The sequence below is a fragment of the Schistocerca serialis genome, chromosome 6 (genome assembly GCF_023864345.2).
Source record: "Schistocerca serialis cubense isolate TAMUIC-IGC-003099 chromosome 6, iqSchSeri2.2, whole genome shotgun sequence".
In the NCBI taxonomy this organism is placed as follows: domain Eukaryota; kingdom Metazoa; phylum Arthropoda; class Insecta; order Orthoptera; family Acrididae; genus Schistocerca; species Schistocerca serialis.
In genome coordinates this window covers 477,371,785-477,391,856 of record NC_064643.1, presented here as the reverse complement: position 1 = coordinate 477,391,856, position 20,072 = coordinate 477,371,785, and the positions used below count along the sequence as shown (strand labels likewise).

At 39.8% G+C, this 20,072-nt stretch overlaps 1 protein-coding gene across 1 annotated transcript in view; it reads left to right on the top strand.

Annotated features, from left to right (window-relative positions):
* The window catches only part of LOC126483815 (nuclear pore membrane glycoprotein 210), a 260,572-nt gene that overhangs the window by 70,173 nt on the left and 170,327 nt on the right, over positions 1 to 20,072 (top strand). The window contains exon 5 of the mRNA XM_050107008.1: positions 18,801 to 19,099. Coding sequence (XP_049962965.1) covers positions 18,801 to 19,099 — 299 coding nt within the window. The remainder of the gene's footprint in view (positions 1 to 18,800; positions 19,100 to 20,072) is intronic.

Genomic DNA, 20,072 nt, shown 5'->3' with positions numbered 1-20,072 from the left:
ATATCAGGCGCCACAAGGCACATGCTTCTGTCATTGGCATTCCTTACAGTGGCTCACATAGTGTCCAACGGATCGGCGCAGATCGAGCCATTGTTACCTGCATCTGATTCAGTCTAGAATCTTCGTGAATTCCAGATGACCAGAAATTGGAGCATCATGGAAATAATTAACGATAGCTGGCTGTAGATGAACTGGGATGATGAACAACTATTATTGCTCCATTGGACTGTAGGTCTTCTTAAACTATGTTCAGTTTTTTAACTGGAGTTCTCCTTTTTTTAGTTTCTCCTTCTTCAAGACTTTTATGGTTTTCAGCAGTGCTGGACGTTCACTCAGTTCAGCATCTGTGACATTTAATGTAGTGATGACTGAGATTTCATCCATATAGCTGTGTTCCACCAAAGGATTCCTTGAAAGGCAGTTGGTGACCTTGTCCACATTTATTTACCACTGTGACTCCTGAAGCCTCATTGTCAATCTCATCAGTCAAGCTAATGGATCCTTCAGGCTAGTCAACCAGCATAGAGAATGGTGATCCATCACAATTTTTAGCAGTTTCCCAAATAAGTACACCTGGAACATGTTGATTGTCCAAACAACTGCAAGGCACTCATTTTCAGATGTGGGGTAATCCATCTTAGACTTGGAGAGTATAAACTGTAGCCTTTTCAGCATCTTTCTGAGTTTACACTAGAGCTGCACTATGCCACAACCACTAGCATGAGTGTGAAGTTCTCTCTCAGCACTGACAACATACAGAGAAGATACTGGAGATGATGATTGTGCCTTCTTAAGGACAAGGAAAGAACTTTCTTGTGCCCCGTTCCAGAAAATTTGCCATCTCTTTACAGTAGTTCTTGCAAGGCATGTGGCTTGTTATTGAAGTGCTGTATGAATCATTGGTAGTACGAGTACATTCTCTAAGAAAATTCCATCACAAATGTGCCAAGGAGTTGGAAGATCTATGGCCTTATTTTCTCTGGTTCAGGCCACATTCCATCACCTGTAACTAGGTGGCCCAAGATTTTTATTTCTTGGGTGGCAGAAGAGGCACTCTTTCAGATTCAGGTGGAGGTGACATTGTTGCCAGGTGGCTTAGATGTTCTTCAATTTTTTTTGAAGAAATGTCAGTGTCATCCAGGTCACATGATGTTGTCCATTTAAGGTATTGAAGCTAGTTGCCCATCATATACTCTAATGTTACAAAGCCTAAATGACATAATTTTGATTTCATAGAGGCCATCAGGTCTTATTAAGGCAGTCTTTCCCTGTCAGATTTGTCAATCTTGATTTGCCAGTAAGCTGTCTACATGTCAGTAGTTGAGAAATACTGCTTTCAAGCATCAGTGTGTAGATATCTTTTTTTTTTTAAATTTTGTGCCATTGTCAGTAATCGGTGCACAAATGCCATGTGCTGCCCTTATTCTTCAAAAGGAATGGAGGAGAGGAGCAAGGACTCTGTGAAGGTTCAGTGATGTCATCCTGCAGCCTCTTCTCCATTTCCTTCTGAATTATGCCTCATTTAGCTGGTGAAACCCTATGTGAAACTGACTAATTGGTGGATTATCCATAGTTTTGATACAGTTTTTTACCATGGCTCACTTGGTCTGTCTTTACTCAACTCAAGATTTGAAAGGTACTGAAAATTGACACAAAATAGCCAACATTCACCATTGATGCTCCTTGGTCAGACCAGAGCATATTGACAATTCAATAGAAGCTGGCTCCACTTTGTTGTCTGTAATGGTGATAGAGCGTGGTTCTTCATTGCCAGCACTGAGCTTTCCATACTGGACAGGTTCAGCTCTTCCTGTGCACAGACCTTTAGGGATGAGTTGTGGTTGCTCAATGCCAATTATTGATCCAAAGTTCTCTTTGACAACCTTCAGTGCTTATGATCATCACCTGTATGGAGATTTTTGTTGTGTACTTTATCAACTTTTGGCTGTTTACAAAAGCTTCATAGTTAACTGAGAATCTGTATTGATGTCCGTGGCTCTCATGTCAGTAGTTGAGAAATACTGCTTTCAAGCATCAGTGTGTAGATATCTTTTTTTGTGATATTTTCCATTGTCAGTAATCGGTGTACAAATGCCATGTGCTTCCCTTATTCTTCAAAAGGAATGGAGGAGAGGAGCAAGGACTCTGTGAAGGTTCACTGATGTCATCCTGCAGCCTCTTCTCCATTTGATGGCCACAGGATAACATAATCTTCAACCAGGCAGTTGCCCAGAGCAGTCTTTGTTATGTGCGCTATGTGGAATAGGTTCCTCGATATCGAACTCTGATCTTCCACATTCTGTGACTGCTTGTGATGCCTGCCTGAAGTCCCATCTAGGAATAACATTTTGAGTGCATTGTGCTAAACAACAAACTAAATTATGATTCTGTCATTGACAGCTATCCTTACAATACATATTCCTGATGGCTAGGTGTGTTTCCCATTTGTGATTTTCAGTACAATCACTTTCATGTCACTGAACATAACCTTCGTTAGCATGTGACATTACAGAAAAAGAAGTACCAGAGTTGGCTAATGTCCGGACAGGTTGGCCATCTATGATGACTTTGGTGAGATTTCCTGATGTCTTGGCAACTGGTGATTACCTTTTCTGAAGTTGGCAGCTAGGTGAGTGGCTGGTACCATTGTCTGGTGCAGGGGAAAGGTTATGGTGTGTTGGGGAGTGACCTTGTCCAGGTTACTTGATGAGCTGCTTCCTACACGTTCACCATAATTGTCTAAACTAGGCTGGCCTGAATAGGACTGCTGTGATGATTGATGTCTTGTGGCATAATAGTTGTTGAACACTCGATCTTCTTCCTCTGCAGTTTCATACAAAGTGTTCAGTACACCAACAGTGGAAACATACTGATGTGTTGTCCTCTTTGTTATGTGCGCCACGTTCTTCTGCTGGACATTATATGTGGTGGAAGATTTGGTTGTACCTGTACTTGCCTTGGTCAGATGCTGGGTTGTTGCTTGATAGCTGCGACAGAGTCAGAGTTCGCGTAGAACATTCTTCACAATGATTTGACTGGTGGCGAAGATTTATGCTAAGGCTCGATATACCTTTTCTTCAACATTCTCCATTACCTCCAGATGTAGAGGATTGACATTCAAGGTCTCTCTCTCTCTCTCTCTCTCTCTCTCTCTCTCATGTGTACTTGGCCCGACATTCTTGGCTGCCATAAACTGATGTATCTCTTCACTTACTATCTAGTGTATGAGAGAAATGAGGTCATGGTGGTCTTCCACAAGTATCATTGGGACCACATTTGGAAGTCAAGTCTTTCGTCCAACTCTATTCTTTTGCATTTTCTTGATGCACTGGCGCCACTTGATGAATTCCTCTGTCACCGTGACATTCTTTACTGGAAAGGCTCGGTAGATTTCATACGCAACTCCCTTTATCTAATTTGAGATCATTTTGGTATCTCTATTATTCGGATTCAGTATGTGGCATAAGGACCAACTGTATGTAAGACTGTGTTGTTTAACCATGATGTTGAACCCTGTTCTTCAGTTGTTTTTCCGCTAAGCAACTTGCTTTTCTTCAAGTTCGCATGCACTTTTTCCCAGCTATTGAGGTTTCTCTTGTTGTTCTCAAACCACTGCTGGGTCGTGATGTCCAAACAGAAGCTCTCAGTTGCCAAACACATGACATTCCACCTATTTTGTGTGGCAACTTGTCCGAGTCCTTTGATCCATTTCTTTGGGTCCTGACCAGCATCTCCCGAAAACACTGACACATGCTTGATGTAAAGCTGACCTACTGCTTGTATCTAATCCAATTGAATCAAAATCTGAAACAGTGAAGTGCAACACTTAGCACGGAAAGCACATTTATTATGGACACGAACATGGAGACCAAACAGAAGTGCATCGTGTACAGAGAGTGCTTTGTTTATACAAATATTGAAATTCCAGACACAGGACATTTTGAGAAACTTCTAGAAGTGATAAATATTAAATCCATACTAATATTATAAATTTGAAAGTAACACTGTCTGTTACATTTTCGTGACTAAACCGCTGAACTGATTTCAATGAAATTTAGTGTCGTAATCTTGATTGGAAACATAGGCTTCTTTAGAAAGTAAGAACAATTCTTTTTACATCAGTTAACATAAGCCATGTTAAAAAATTATTAAATTTGTTGATTAATGTGTTGTTGTAGTTTTCAGTCTAAAGACTGTTTTGATGCAGCTCTTTATCCAACTTTAACTTGTGCAAATCTCTTCATCTCTGAGTAACTACTGCAACCTACATCTTTCTGCTTACTGTATTCATATCTTGGTCTGCCTCTATATTCCCCCCACCCCCTCCCCCCTCCCACCCATGCCCCACTTCCCTTCAACACTATGTTGGTGATCCCTTGATGTCTCAGAATGTGCCCTGTCAACTGATCTCTATTTCTAGTCAGGTTGAGCCCTCAAATTTGATTTCTCCCCAAGTCTATTCAATACCTCCTCATAAGTTACATGATCTACGCATCTAATTCTCGGTTCTTTTCTATAGAATCACATTTCAAAAGCTTCTGTTTGTCATACATATTTCGCTTCCATACAAGGCTACACTCTGGACAAATATTTTCAGAAAAGACTTCTTAACACTTAAATCTATATTCAATGTTAACAAATTACTCTTCTTGCCATTGCTGGTCTACATTCTGTATCCTCTCTACTTTGGCCATCAACAGTTATTTTGTTGCCCAAATAGGAAAACTCGTGTACTACTTCAAGTGTCTTGTTTCCTAATCTAATTCCCTCAACTTCACTGGATTTAGTGTGACTAAATTCCATTATCCTTGTTTCACTTTTGTTGATGTTCATCTTATATCCATCTTTCAGGATGCTGTCCATTTTGATCAGCTGCTCTTCCAAGCCATTTGCCGTCTCTGACAGAATTACAATTCCATCAACAAACCTCAAAGTTTTTATTTCTTCTCCATGAACTTTAATTTGTACTCCAAATTTTTCTTTGGTTTCCTTTACTGCTTGCTCAATGAACAGATTGAATAACATAGGGGAAAGGTCACAGTCTTGTCTCACTACTTTCTCAACCACATCTTCCCTTGCCTGCCTCTCGACTCTTACAGCTGCTGTCTGTTTTCTGTACAATGTACAAATTATATAATGTGTAGCTACTGCAATAGTACGATGCATAGAGGTGCATACCTGCTCATGACCCACCGGACACATCACTCAGTAGCGACACACCGTGTGCTGTGCCATCGTGCATTATGGCAGTAGGGAAGGGGGTGGTGGGCGTGTGCATCATGAGCTGTGCTTACCTGAGAGGCGGACATGTCAGGGCAGCTGAAATTATTGTAGACACTGAAGCTTACTTACTTACCATCACTCATCAACTCATCATAATAAAACGGCTAATATGCGAGTAACAGCTAGTAGCAAATATTTGCTGGCGATTGGATTTGAAATGACTACCTGCAGCACACTAGCCAGCACTGCTAACTGGCACAGCTTGTGGCAATATCATAGGTGCTAAAGAAACTAAGAATTACTTTAGATTTATCTGGGCATGGGCAGAACTGCACTGCTGACTATATTTTGTAATCCACATTTTGTAACATTATTGTTCGACACTGCAAGTGTGTTGTAGAAACTGTTGGTTCTACATAGAGCAATTTCTAGGTTGCTGCATCTTTCTTCCAAGATTTGTTTATTGGGTAGGTTCATCAATTTTGTACAACACTACATATAATCTTCGAGGACATTGGAGTAGCAGATGAAATCTGTGTGGAATGCAAAACTGCTAAATAACACTTGTATCTCCCTAAGTGGAGGTCCAAGTCCTTCCTTGGGCATGGGTGTGAGTATTGTCCTTAGCGATAAGTTAGTTTAAGTAGTGTGTAAGTCTGGGGACTGATGACCTCAGCAGTTCGGTCCCTTAGGAATTCACATACATTAGAACATTCCCCTACAGTGGCAGAGCATGAACATGCCATCCTACTGAACATTAGGCCACATAGTACTCAGACAAAGGTGCAATGGAGGGAGCAGAAAATGATTTCAAGTGAAAAACATAGAGATGAAGCAGTTGATGATACCAGCATGGGATACACTGGGGCACATACATCTAACAAAATATAGTTACAGAAGTTTGGCTCTTACACAGAATAAATCTTGTCTATATACACTGTCCAATCATATTAATGTGACCACCACCTATGTTCGACGTCACCATGCACTAACCACTCACAAGTGACAGATGGGAACACTAGCAGTAGAAGGTATATAAATCATGTCATGGAGACACAGAAAACAGTGCAGTTGTAATATGGAAACATAGTGATTTACGTGATGCCCAAAAGGGCACGATCATTAGCTTTTGGGCCAAGGATGGAAGTATTTCTGAAATGGTTGAGTTTGTAAATTGTTTGTGTGCCCCTGTGGTTAAAGTACACTGTGCATCACAAAATGGCACTATCCAAAATCAGCGCTGAGGCAGCTCTTGTGCACCATGGGCCATAGATGACAGGGGTGAAAAATATATGAGAAGAAGTACCACTACGGCTGTATCTTGAGAATGTCTGTATTCTGTCACACGACTAGTTTCGGCAGCACTTTACCACCATCCTCAGGCCCCACCACTGCCAAAAGAGTATTTGATTTCCTTGGCGCATTTACTGTGGGATCCTTGTTACTAGGACACGTGGGCTAGCTTTCATCAGGAGTCTATACTCGACACCGAGTTGTCTGTAATGCAATCGCATGTACCTAATCAAGGGCTGTGGAGATGTGGTCGAACAAATAGATATGCATCTATTGAGCAACTGACAACCCAGGTGAACCAAGGGGCTACCAGCAGTCTCCTCATTGAGCATTCAGTAAACGTTGCTGTGTGTGAGCTTCTGCAGCAGGTGCCTGGTTTATCCACTCATGCTAAATAATTTTCATTGGGGATGAAGACTGGAATTTTCATGCCAATACCGCAACTGGATTCCCACTGATTGCAACAGGTGACCTTTTCAGATGAATCTAATTTCATGCTCCATTGAACAGATGGCCGTTGGCATGTTCAGCGTGTTTTGGGGAATGTTTTTGTGGCATACTCTAGATGGTCTTGTCCTTGTCATTCTGGAAGGCACAATGGATCAACCCAAGTATGCATCTGTCCTTAGGGGCCATGTCCATCCCTACATGCAGTTTTTTTTTTTTTGGAGCGATGGCATCTACCAGCAGGAGAATAAAATGCGTCACACAGCTCACAGTGTAAGTGCTTGGTTTGAAGAGCATTAGGATGAGTTTACCATAGTACTCTGGCAACCAGACTCCCCACCTTTAACTCTTTAATGCACAGGGATAGGAGATAAATTGTAACACTTCAAGCAGCATGGTAGTCTTGGAAGAAAGACTTACCTTTCCCCTTAGTAGAGAGGTACCAGCCACACACAACACACCCATTCGGTCCTTTCTGTCCCCTCCCCCCCCCCCCCCCCCCCCCCTTTCTTTTCTTTTCTTTTTTTTCCCCTGCAATTTGCACATCTTTGTCATGTAGTTCTTTGTGGCTGATGTGCTGAACTTTTTGTTCTCACACTTTTAGGTACGCAAGGTTTGTCTTTGCGAGCTGCACTGGATGGTTCAGTTGCCTGCCTTTCTTCCTTAAAGCAACCAATGTGTTGCTTACAAGACTTCTGAACACTTCCTTCTGAAATTTCTTCATTTTCATTGTTACAACCTTCAGTTCCTTATGAAGCACAAAGGCATTCACGATACTTTCATTAGTATAGCAAAAGAAGATGCGAGGCCACCATGTCCAACACTTTCTGTCAGTTTTGTATATTGATTTCCTGTGATCTATTTATCCACAGAGTTGATATTTCCATTGTAATCAACAACCAGTAGAGGGCAAGGCAACTTCATTACAGTTACATCCTTTTCTTTCCGAAATACTTCTGTTGTGGTTTTCAGATCATGAATGCTTGAGAACAAGTGCACAGTTCTTTTGTACTTCCATTTTACAGTACACAACGCAGTGTCATTTGTAGCCCAGTCATATTCATCACTTTTTTGTTCTTTATCATGTTTTAGCAGTTCCATGAGAACAGTAACATGAGATGGCCATTGTTTGATTGTGTATTTTCTCTCATGAATCACCTTCGTTTGAAGAGCTTGTTTCAGAAATAATAATTCCTGAACAAGGTGCTCAGTAATCTGGGTCATCACTAAAATCTGCATCATCGTCTGATGAAGTCTGACTTGAAGGTATTTCAGTGCTTCCATATAACGATTCGTTATAAACTGAGATGGAAGATAACATCTTGAATTAAGTGTATGCAGTTTTACTGCACAAACAATGCACAAAATTTGCAACAGTACGTGATGTTTCACCCAGTTTCTAATGCAGTGCAGGAACATTGATGGTGGTATACAAGGTGTGTTCCATAAGTAATGCGACCAAATTCATAAAAAAAATCATTTATTGAATATATTCATACAAATAATAAAAAAATTTCAATATAGCACCCTCTTGTGTCGATACACTTCTGGAGCTGGTGTGTCCATGCCTGGAAGGCAGCCTGGAATGCCTTTTCCGGAATGTCCTTTAGAGCTGATGTAACATGCACCTGGATGCTTTCAATCACGTCCCAATGTTTTCCTTTCATGACTCCTTTTAACCGAGGAAACAAAAAACAGTCAGTGGGAGCCAGGTCAGGACTGTAGGGAGGCTGGGGAACCAGTGGGGTCTTGGTCCTGGCCAGGAAGTCGTTGACGATGAAGGTGCTGTGACTCGGCGCGTTGTCGTGGTGAACTTTCCACGTATCCTTGATGTCGCTTCAGCAGCGCGAGACCCACCTTTTCAGTCTTTTGAGCACTTCCAAGCAGAAAGCTGAGTTCACTGTAGTCCCAGTAGGTACAAATTCATGGTGGACAATGCCTCTGACGTCAAAGAAGACAATGAGCATGGTTTTGATCCTTGACTTGCTCATGTGTGCCTTCTTGGGACGGGGCGACGATGGGGTGTGCCACTCTGAACTCTGCCTTTTTGTCTCAGGGTCGTACTCAAAAATCCACGACTCATCACCAGTGATCAACTGAGTTTAAAAAATGAGGATAATTTTAATGAATTTCCAACATTTCTCGGCACCAAAGCACTTGCATGTGCTTGTGTTCGTCGTTCAACACTTTTGGGACGAGTTTGGCACACACCTTTCTCATGTGCAAATCTTCGGTCACAATGCGGATAACGGTTGTGTTTGACATGTTTCGAGTTTGTGCTATCAATTGAAGGCTCAGCCACATGTCAGAGTTCAAACAATCGTGCACACGCATCACATTTTCGTTGACTCGTGCCGTTGATGGTCGTCTACTGCGAGGTTCGTCGGTGATCTCTTCTCGGCCCTCCATGAACGATGTGTGCCATTGGAAAACTTGTGATTTGGACAAGCAATCAGTCCCAAAGGCATGCTGAAGTAATGGAAACATTTCGGTGGCAGACTTCCCAAGTTTAACGCATAATTTGATAGTGTACCGTTGCTCTACATAATGATGTCCTGACTCTTTGGAAGCTTGCAGCCGAATGGGGCAAAGAGCGTTTTGAAGCTAGAACCCCCCTCCACTTAGCCCAGCCCGTTACAACACGCTGCGGTGTACCGTTGTGTCAGAAAAAAATTGGTCGCATTACTTATGGAACGCACGCTGTATATTGTGATCTCTGAGTTATTCTTGAAACAGACATCTTCCGTGAAATATATCTAAATACCATGAATTCTACAGTGATTCTGAGTATATATTAGGCAGTATCTTACCTGTAATAAAAAGCTGTATCACCACTATATCACATAAGGACGGGAGCAATTAAGCACTCGGTTGCAGTGGACAAAAACATGCAGCAGTGTGCTCTTGGTGGCAAAGAACAATCACTACAGATGCATCATATGGAGCAATGCAACTTGAGATCTCTTTTGGCCATATTTGGAACTACCACATTATGTACAATGGGTGGTTCATCAAACACATCTTCATGATGGATGCATCAGGATTTCACAATTAATTGATATGCTTTTAATACCACAATGCATGTAAGCAGCAGTGGAGTCGACATGGCTCCGCATCCCTGTAGGTATCTTGCAGAACCCCATTGTCACTTTTCCTGCATGTCTTGTAGCGGTCTGCGCAACAAAAGGTGGTCACGTTAAGCCTTTCACGGGCTGTGGGGAATATACTTCCCACTAAATGTATTTGTTTACAATGTTCAAGGGAATGTGTGTTACCCCTTCTGTACGCTCCTGGCATGTAGTGCTGGTCTGTTGCACCATCTGTAGTTTCTGTTTGTTGTGAAATATAGCCTTCAGGACTGTGGGAAGTATATATTCCACCAAACAATGGTGTTTTAATGATTATTGGAGTGTATGGTTACCACCAAAGTAGTTTGTGGAAGGGCTTGGGAAGTATACTTACCACAAAATTAATTTGTCATTTGTGGTTCTTGGGAAGCATACTTACCCCCAACTTAGGGGTATCCCAAAGCTTTTGGGAATTCGTCTTACCACCTCTGTCAGTGCCTGACATCATGTCAGTGTCTAGTACATTGGACCAGGTGTATGAAAAATGCTACAATAATCAGTTTTTGTTTGTCATGTGATCGCTATTGTTGTCGCAACACATTGCTTCACTCCTGCAATACACATTAGTGTGACCTGTATCAGCTCTTACCTTTTTTGCTTGATAAGGTTTTGAGGACTGTTTTCACATTGCAGTAAGTAAACTTTAATATTGTTAACAATTATTTTTAAATAAAGTAAAAGAAAACATAAAATAAAAACAGAAAACACTGTTCATTATTTGTTGACATGTAGTGGCAACATGTAATAGCTCACAGAAGGGAAATGGGAAATCCATTTACCATTAGTTTTAATACCTCACAAAGGTGCCGTGGTGATATAAGTAGCACCATAGTTTTTGGTTCTAAATCATAAAAATTATTTAAAAAAAGATATAGTCAGTTGATCATGATTCTAATACGTTAGCAAAAAAATAATCTTTGCTACAAAAAATGTGTCCGCAAAATGGTTAATGTGAGCTTTTGAACTGCTGTAGGGATTCTGATCTGGTTTTGACTAATAGACACACTGATTAACAAGGAAGGATTTTATATATAATCTTTGTATATATAAAATGAAAATGCTTGTGTCTGTATATGCAGGTTAATCTCTCTAACTGCTGAGGAAGATTTTTGTATATAACTTATTAATATTGTATATAAATTGTCTGAATTATGATGATATAAGGAGAAGATGTGAAAACGTGCCATTACTGCCTAGTGAACAGCTGCTGTAACTCAAGGCAGCAGCAGTGCTTCGAGAATACAGTAAGCGGGATCTAATTGATGTCTGGCATGGTGGTCTAACAGTAGAGTGAGTGGTTGGAAACCTTAAGGTCATGAGATTGAATCCCGAATGGATCACTCTTTTTCACTCTGCCTTCTAACCTAGCATTCACCATTCAGTGATATGGAAACAGGCACTCTGAATTATGATGTCAACTTCAGGCTGCCAGTTTCTGCTCACCTGAGAATAGCAGTTCCAATTCACACTCTTAATTCACTGCAGATTCTTCAAACAGCCATTGTAAATCATGAGATGCCTTTGTGATAGGGAATTATTCGGTCGAAAATAATGGTCTCATGAGACAGTTAAGGGGGCATTGCTGTGTTTTTCAGTGAGAAATTTCATTTCCCATACCCCAGATATGCAAGAAACTGCAGTCACAATAAATACTCATACAAAGATAACAATATGCACTCTAAACCTTATACAAAGTGAATGCTGGGAGGGAGACTGAAGACTAAATCACCTCTCCCATTCGTTCTTCTGAGTTACTTTAACACACAAAATTTTCTCTTCCAGCCGGAGGGTAAGAATCATTGAGAGTCTTATTCATTCTGAAGACACATCCGTATTCAGTATCAGGCACATCACTCATTTAAGCACATACTTTAGGATTGTTCTGCACTTTTGTTACTTGGGACTGTTCCACACTTTTGACCATCATTATGCTCTACATCTGTTTGAATTAGATTCTGCTCTTCACACACACAATTGTTTCCCCATGTGGATTCACACTCGCCATTCTCAGAAAGTAAGCTTCTGAAATTAATGCTGGACAGAGCTAACTGGTTGTACTATGTCTGGGTTACTAAGATGTGACCCATCCAGGGCTGGATGGGTCACTTCTTCAGCATGATTGTAGTACTCTAGTACATTTATACCAAAGTTGTCAGGGTGATTTGGTTGACATCATGTGCTTTGTAGCACAATGATTGACACTGAATGATCACAGGCAGGCAGGTGGCACTTCTAAGGCACAAGTGCAGACCAGTGACAGAAACCTGCACAGTGTTTCAGTTTTCAAAGAAAAAAATGAGATGAATTATTAAGAAGACCAAACAACAGTGATGGCAGGAGTTCCTGAACTCATGAAGCGGATAAAATTTTTCTGAAAAGTTTGGAAAGTTGTCAAGAGAATCCCAGCTCACTATCTGGGTTGCCAATATGAGCTTCACTTCACTTGAACAGGGGAATCTTAACACAAGCACTAGAGACATTTCTAAACAATATTAGAGCATTATGCTAATGTAACCATCATAATTAGCATGGCTCCGGCCTTTGCCTCAGCATTGAGGCCAGGGGAAGAGCAGTTGACATTTAATTTCCAATAATGGCATAGAATACAATCACCCTTTCTCCATGTGAGAGCTAGAGCCCACTCTGTCTAGTGCTCTTGAACTACTACTCCACATACTTTTCTTATTAGATTGTGTATACAGTAAAAATTCAATTTTTATGGAGGGAGGCAATCTCCATCTACCCACTGAAAACTTGTAAGGGCCTTACATGTCTAATAATAAGCATCTGTAAGATCACATGGTGAACCACCTGTTAACCTACCATGTAGAAACCAAGAAGCTCATTAGTTGTTTCGAAAGTGGAGGACTATCAATACCCTCAGCCTGATGGAGGCAATTGTATAGCTGGCTACCCTACATGGGTAACAGTTAGTAGGTGTTTCCTTTGACAGAGAGAAAGTGTGGGACATGAAAGTGTTTGGTACACTGGTGTGTGGTATGAAAGTATGTGATACTACTTTCATGCTTAATATCTTACACGAGCGCATGTGGGCACTGTATATTAAATTTCTCATATTTATACTGTTCATCATTTCTAAACATTTTTTTCCCAATACCTCACTGGTTGTGTCTTGTTTCAGGCAGCAGAACAGTGCTCCTAGAAGTTCTGTATTAAGTGTCACTTTATTTGCAGTGGAATAACATTCACAGTTATGAACCTCGTATTGTGCTCACTATTCATTAATGCTGACTCTAGTTTTCTGCTCCATGTCTAAAAATACATCAATCACACACCAGTAACAGCACACTACTAGGAGGGTGGAGGAGTGAGCGCATTGGGTAGCGGTTTTAGGTTATGTTAGGAGTAAAGAGATTCAATCTACCTAGACTCCAAATGAGGGAAACTCGTGCGAATATTAAACATTTGACGAGATGTCTGGTACTCATTTTAGGCAGTGGATTAACAGTTTATGCTGCACTTGAAGGCAAGAGGGCTAACCTCATGGTGCGTCATTCATTCAACCTAGTGGGTGTCCATTACTGCTTACTTCCCAGTGTTGCTCTCTGCATAAAGTATATAATGGAACGCACTTTCACAAAGTTATCGAAGAGGTCTGTAGTAAAATTATCGAAATGAGAGATCAACATATTTTGGGTATGATACTAAGAAGGGAGACTAAATCGGCTATTGCATGGATTTCCTAAATCTACACCATACCATCATGTGGAAATGAGTGGATAATACTTGTTTTGCTTCTAAAGCATCTATTCAAAAGTCTTTGCCATATCAGAAGCCCTGAATCTCTCTCAATAAAGTTCAGAGATACTTTCAACTGGTGTTATGAAAGATTAACAATGGAGCATTTGGAGAAAACCTTGGTGCTATTAAAGAGGGCAGACAGCATTAACAAAAAAGAAATCCCACATTGTCTATACCACCTTCGCAAGCAGGGAATTCATTGAAGGCATACTCTGCCTAATCTGTGATACATGATGTTGCTGTAGAAGTAACTCTGTTTCATACATTGTGCTGCAGTCATTATGTTGTCAGCCCAAAGCTGTTCCACCAATGAAGGGATAATGATACTTCACATACTAAAACTGCTGTGATGCATCCCTCCCACAAGACGAAGTACGTTGTGCTGTTATTGATGGATTGTGGCATCTGCTCATCAATGAATGATGAACCTTAATCTCAATCATCGCTCATGACTTTACAAGCGCTATGTCGTAAAGTGGTGTATGATGCATCATGTGAATAACAATGTTGCACCTATTCCATGATTTTTATTCATGGCTCGTTGTGTGTCATTTTATACCAACACTGTTGAAATGAAGTTTCAAGTATGGAAATGAATTTAACACAAATGCTGATCACTTGCAAACATCACCTTTTTATGATACTAGTGATGAACTGGCTTTTCAGAAATGAGTATGATAATGTGATTATAAATAAGGTGAGTGATATCACTATAACATTCTACTTGCTAGCTGTGTGGGGAGTCTTAGAGAAATCGAGTTTGTCATTCCCAGTATCTGTCAAAAAACGCAATTTTAAACTTAACAGAAAATTGCAGAAGGTGGCAAACATACTCTTCTTAAAGAGGCATATGATATTACTTATATTACCTGCAGATGCAGCACCTGCACCAAATGTGTGCATATTGCTTAACTTCATGTACTGTCTCAGGAGTGTGGAATGGAATATTATCTGTTGTTTCATGTTTTCCTTGAAGAAATGTCAAAGTACTTTTTCTATTAGATAATATGTAAACAAATTGCTGTAGGACTATTTTTGTGGCACATGTAATGTTTTTTATTCATCTTCTCTAATGTTTGCGCTGTGCTTGGCATTTTTGTGGCAGTTTGTCGTACTGTTCTTTTTGAATGTGAGAAAATCAACAATATGTGTCTTGACCACTACCATTAATTCAGAGGTAATGAAACAAAGGTATGGAATCTATTGAATAACATGCATGGTGTGAGTTGCACTGTGAAAAATGGACAGCTACAAGTTGTTACCAAAAGTCTTGAAAAGTTCTTGACCAATTAACTTCAGATTTTTACAGGATACTCTAATAAATGTTTGGACAGATATAGGCTATGCATTTTTAAAATGTATGTGGTTTATAAGTATATACAAACTAAAAAAATGCAAAAGGTTGCTGACAAAAATCTCAGAAAGTTCTTGATGAAATTGCCAAAAATTTTTACGCGATACTCTAACAAATGCACAATGGACACACACACACACACACACACACACACACACACACACACACACACACACACACACACACCATCTAAAAGAGGAGCATTGTTAACAAAATTCTCCAAAAGTTCTTGACTGAATTATTTCAGATTTTGGACTTTTCATGATACTCTAATAAATATTCAGGCAGACAAATGCTGCATATTTTTAATATATATGGTCTATAAATATATACTACATAAAAGGGAAACGTAGTTAGAAAAAAATTCGAAATGTTCCTGACCCATTTACTTCAAATTTTTACAGTACCCTAATATACATTCGGATGACATAGATGACTTATTTTTAAATATGTGTGGTGTATGAAAACACATAAAAATGAAATTTTGTTCAACATTTTTAACAAACGTCTCAAATAGCTCATGACCAATTTACTTGAAATTTTTACACAATTCCCTAATAGATGTTTGGATGGACATAGGCTAACATTTTATATAAAGGGGAAAGATTTTTAAGAAAAATCTCGGTAAGTTCTTGGTTGATGGACTTCAGATTTTTACATGATACTCCAATAAACATTTGGGCAGACATAGGCCACATATTTTTAAATATATGTATTGTTGTTGTTGTTGTTGTTGTGGTCTTCAGTCCAGAGACTGGTTTGATGCAGCTCTCCATGCTAATCTATCCTGTGCAAGCTTCATCATCTCCCAGTACCTACTGCAACCTTGGTCTCCCTCTATGATATTTACCCTCCACGCTGCCCTCCAATACTAAATTGGTGATCCATTGATACCTCAGAATATGTCCTACTAACCGATCCCTTCTTCTAGTCAAGTTGTACCACAGATTTCTCTTCTCCCCAATTCTATTCAATACCTCCTCATTAGTTATGTGGTCTACCCATCTAATCTTCAGCATTCTTCTGTAGCACCAAATTTCAAAAGGTTCTGTTCTCTTCTTATCTAAACTATATGTATTATATAAAACATATATCTATATAAATATATAAAAATGAGTTAAACAGTGAAAAAGCCAGGATGGAATGTAACAATATTATGAAAAAGATAGTTGCTGTTCACCATACAGCAGAGGTGCTGAGTCTCAAATAGGCACAACAAAAAGACTGTCAGAAAATGAGCTGACAAGGTCTTTGTCGAAAATAGACCCCCCCCCCCCCCCCACCCCCACAGCTATATGCAGGGACGTTAGACGGAGGTCAAGGGAGGGTGGGTTGCGGAAAAGGAAGAGAGAAGTAAAAGGACTGAGGGTGCGTTGTTGGAATGTAGGGCTATGTACTGCTGTTCCCATTCCATTGCTACACAGCCCTGTATTCCACCAACACAGCTTCAGTCTTTTTACTTCTCTCCTTTACGGTTACGACCCTCCCCCCCTCCCCCCTCTGCCCTCTGTCTAACCATCCAACTGCACCTAGTTGCCCTACCCTCCCTCCACATCGTCCCTGTTTGCTCCCACAAGCAGCACTTTCCCGTCCCCCACCCCTACCCTGCTTTCCCTCTCACTCCCCACCCCAGCCTCCTCCTTATCCCCACCACCCAGCTGCATCACCCATACATGCTTACATGCTGCTGTTCACAGTCTGGCCCCAGCAGCCAGTGACTAAGGTCTGTGTGTGTGTGTGTGTGTGTGTGTGTGTGTGTGTGTGTGTGTGTGATTATTTTTGAAGAAGACCTCGTTGGCCGAAAGCTCATTTTCTGACAGTCTTTTTGTTGTGCCTGTCTGTAACTCAGCATCTCCACTATATGGTGAGTAGCAACTATCCTTTCACAATATTGTTATAAAAATAAGTTGTTGTTTAACATCATTACCAAAAATCTTGAAAAGTTCTCGATCAATTTACTTCACTTTTTCACGTGATGCTCTAATAAACATTTGGACAGATACAGGCTGTATATGTTTTTAAATTATGTAGGTAGACACACACTCACTGTATAAAGACAATGTTGTTACCAAAAATTTTGAGGAGTATTAGACCAATTTACTTCAAATTTTTCACAATACTCTAATAAACTTTCAGATGGTCAAAGACCATACTTTTTTTCATTATATGTGGTATACAAATATGTATGTAATACATAAAGGGGAAACGTTGTTACTAAAAATCTCAGAAAGTTTTTCTTTGTTTTACATCAAATTGTTACACGATACTCTACTAACATTCAGATGGACATAGGCTAGGCTATATATATTTTCTTAAACAACAGTGTGTAGACTTTCTGTTAAAACTGACTGCAAAAAGAAATTTCTGTGATGTGAAAATGTGCAGTTTCACTTTCTTTCTCACTGTCAGTTTTAACTTGGATAGCAGGTCATTTAGACCATTATACGAATTGGTTCTTGCACATACATTCTTTCTCCTTGTATATAATTTTAAACAAAATTATATACACATCAATGTTCTGGTTTTTTTTTTTTCGTCAGTCAGTTAAGAGGAAAGAGGCATATTTTATTTGTTACTTTTTGACTCATAATAATAATACCGCTATAGAATGTGAATCATCCGAAACTTTGCAGTTCTAACTGTTCACAAATTAAACAAAGAAACACTGTAATTGAAGTTACTACCCTCGAAGTTACAGCAGAAGGGGGGGGGGGGGGTCTCTCCTGTATCCCTTATATTAATGATCTGAACTGATTCATCCTTTCATTTAAAGTGACTTCATTTCCCAGTTGAGATCTTGCTTTAAATAACAATAAACAAGGTAGAATATTGGCGAGAAAGGGGGAGAGTGATATGGACAGAGAGGGGGAGGGGAGAAAATAGATGGAGAGAGGGTGAAGGAGAAGATAGATAGAGAGGGGTGTAGAGGAGATGTAGAAAGGCTTGTTTTTTGTGGGAGGGAGGAAGAAATGGATAATGTTTGAGGGAAGGGGGGAGGATATGGAGAATGACAAAGGGGGGGGGGGGGGAGATGGACAGGAGGAGATGGACTGGAGGAGATGGACTGGAGGAGATGGACAAAGGGAGAGGGGATGAGGAGATTATGACCTCTATACAAGTCCCTTACACATTTTGCAGTTGCGAAGCATTGTCAGGTTTGCTAGTAACTATTATAAACGTTTGTAATACCATTCAAGATGAGTCTTGTTTACATGATGAGTAAAAAATCTGTAGTAAGAGCCACGTCACAGGTCTTATGTAGTACCAAATTATTGCATACATTTGTTAGATATGTTATATACTATTACAACATACTTTAAGGACAACAGATTATTCATTGTGTGAAATTTGTTGTTATGGTGTACATAGCATTATAGGTGATCTCTGCTGATGAATATAATTGCAAATCTAGTTTATAGCTTTGCTTGTCTTTTGTATTGTGTTCAGTTGTTTCCATAGAGATTCAATGATCTTCTGTGTGTAGGTTGATAGGTGAATGCTCTCTTGATAAAGAACATATTTTTAGTTTTATGAAGCATTATTGCACATTGCAAAAATGGAGTAAACATAGAATAACTGCATTTTTTCCGTAGATTCAGCATGGTAAACTTGAAGAAATAATAAATTCACAGCAGTATTATTTGGAGATGGAGGATCATAGCATCGCTTCATTAGATAAGAGGACAAATATTGTGACAGGAAAAAAACTAGGAAAGACTAAAGTGTTGCTACATGACCGCAATGTGAATGAGAAAGAGACTGGTATAAAGATACCAAGTGCAAGTTTGACCGTAGCAAGTCCTGCTTACATCAAGCTAGACATTTTACCTCATCACAACTGGGCAGTTATAGTAGAGGATTACTATGAAATTGTAGTTGAGGTGTATGACAAGTAAGTTAATTTCTCACTCTCATATATCATTTATTTTCATAATATTTTCTTTAATATATGAATGGAGGAAAGGGGCTTACAGGCGCTCAATGGTGAGGTTATCAGTGCTTATATGAAAGTCGCCTAATTTGATGCCTTTCAAGCTTTTTTACTTTATTATGTGATAAAATAAGAACAGAATCTGAATGGTTGCTATGTATGATTTTTTTTTTTTTTTTTTTTTTAAATGCGGAACATGATAACAGAAAGTCACTGTTAACTCTGTGGACTTATGGTTCAGTCTGAAACAAACAACAGACTTACATAAATGGATATTCTCATTTCCAATAATGCTGATTACAATGTAATGACTATGACTTTAGGCAGATAGATGTAATCAGGGTGCTAGTGGTTTTCACATATTTCTACAACTTTAGTTATTCCTTGCTGATTACAGTTCCAGGATAATGTGAAAGAAAGTGTCACCAGCTGGTTATAAGTACAAAAGTGGTGTCAGAAACTGTGAGTGAGCAGTAGAGGGAGTTTTTATATTCTGGTGAAAGGGTCATCAATATAAGCTCATAAGATGTGAGGGAAGAAATTACAATACCTATAAATATGAAACAAAATTAAAATTTTGCCTTAATAGCAACTTCTTGTGCAAAATGTATTTTTATGTAGCTTCAGGAAATCCCTTCAACTTTCATAGTTCATATGACAAGCTCAAGCCCATTTCTGATGATGCTGGAAGGTGGGCCTTGACTCTTGGACCCAGCGGTGAAGTGCTGTAGTAGGTCACCAGCAGCTGCTTTACGGTGAGTAGCAGACAGGCACAACAGAAAGACTGTTGTTACACATTGAGCTTTCCGTCAAAGCCTTCTGCAGAAAGGAAACGAAAAACACAGACACATGGACACAAGCAAGCACACCTCACACACACGGCTGCCATTTCCAGCTGCTCTGTCCAGAATGTGATACTTATTGCATTGACTGG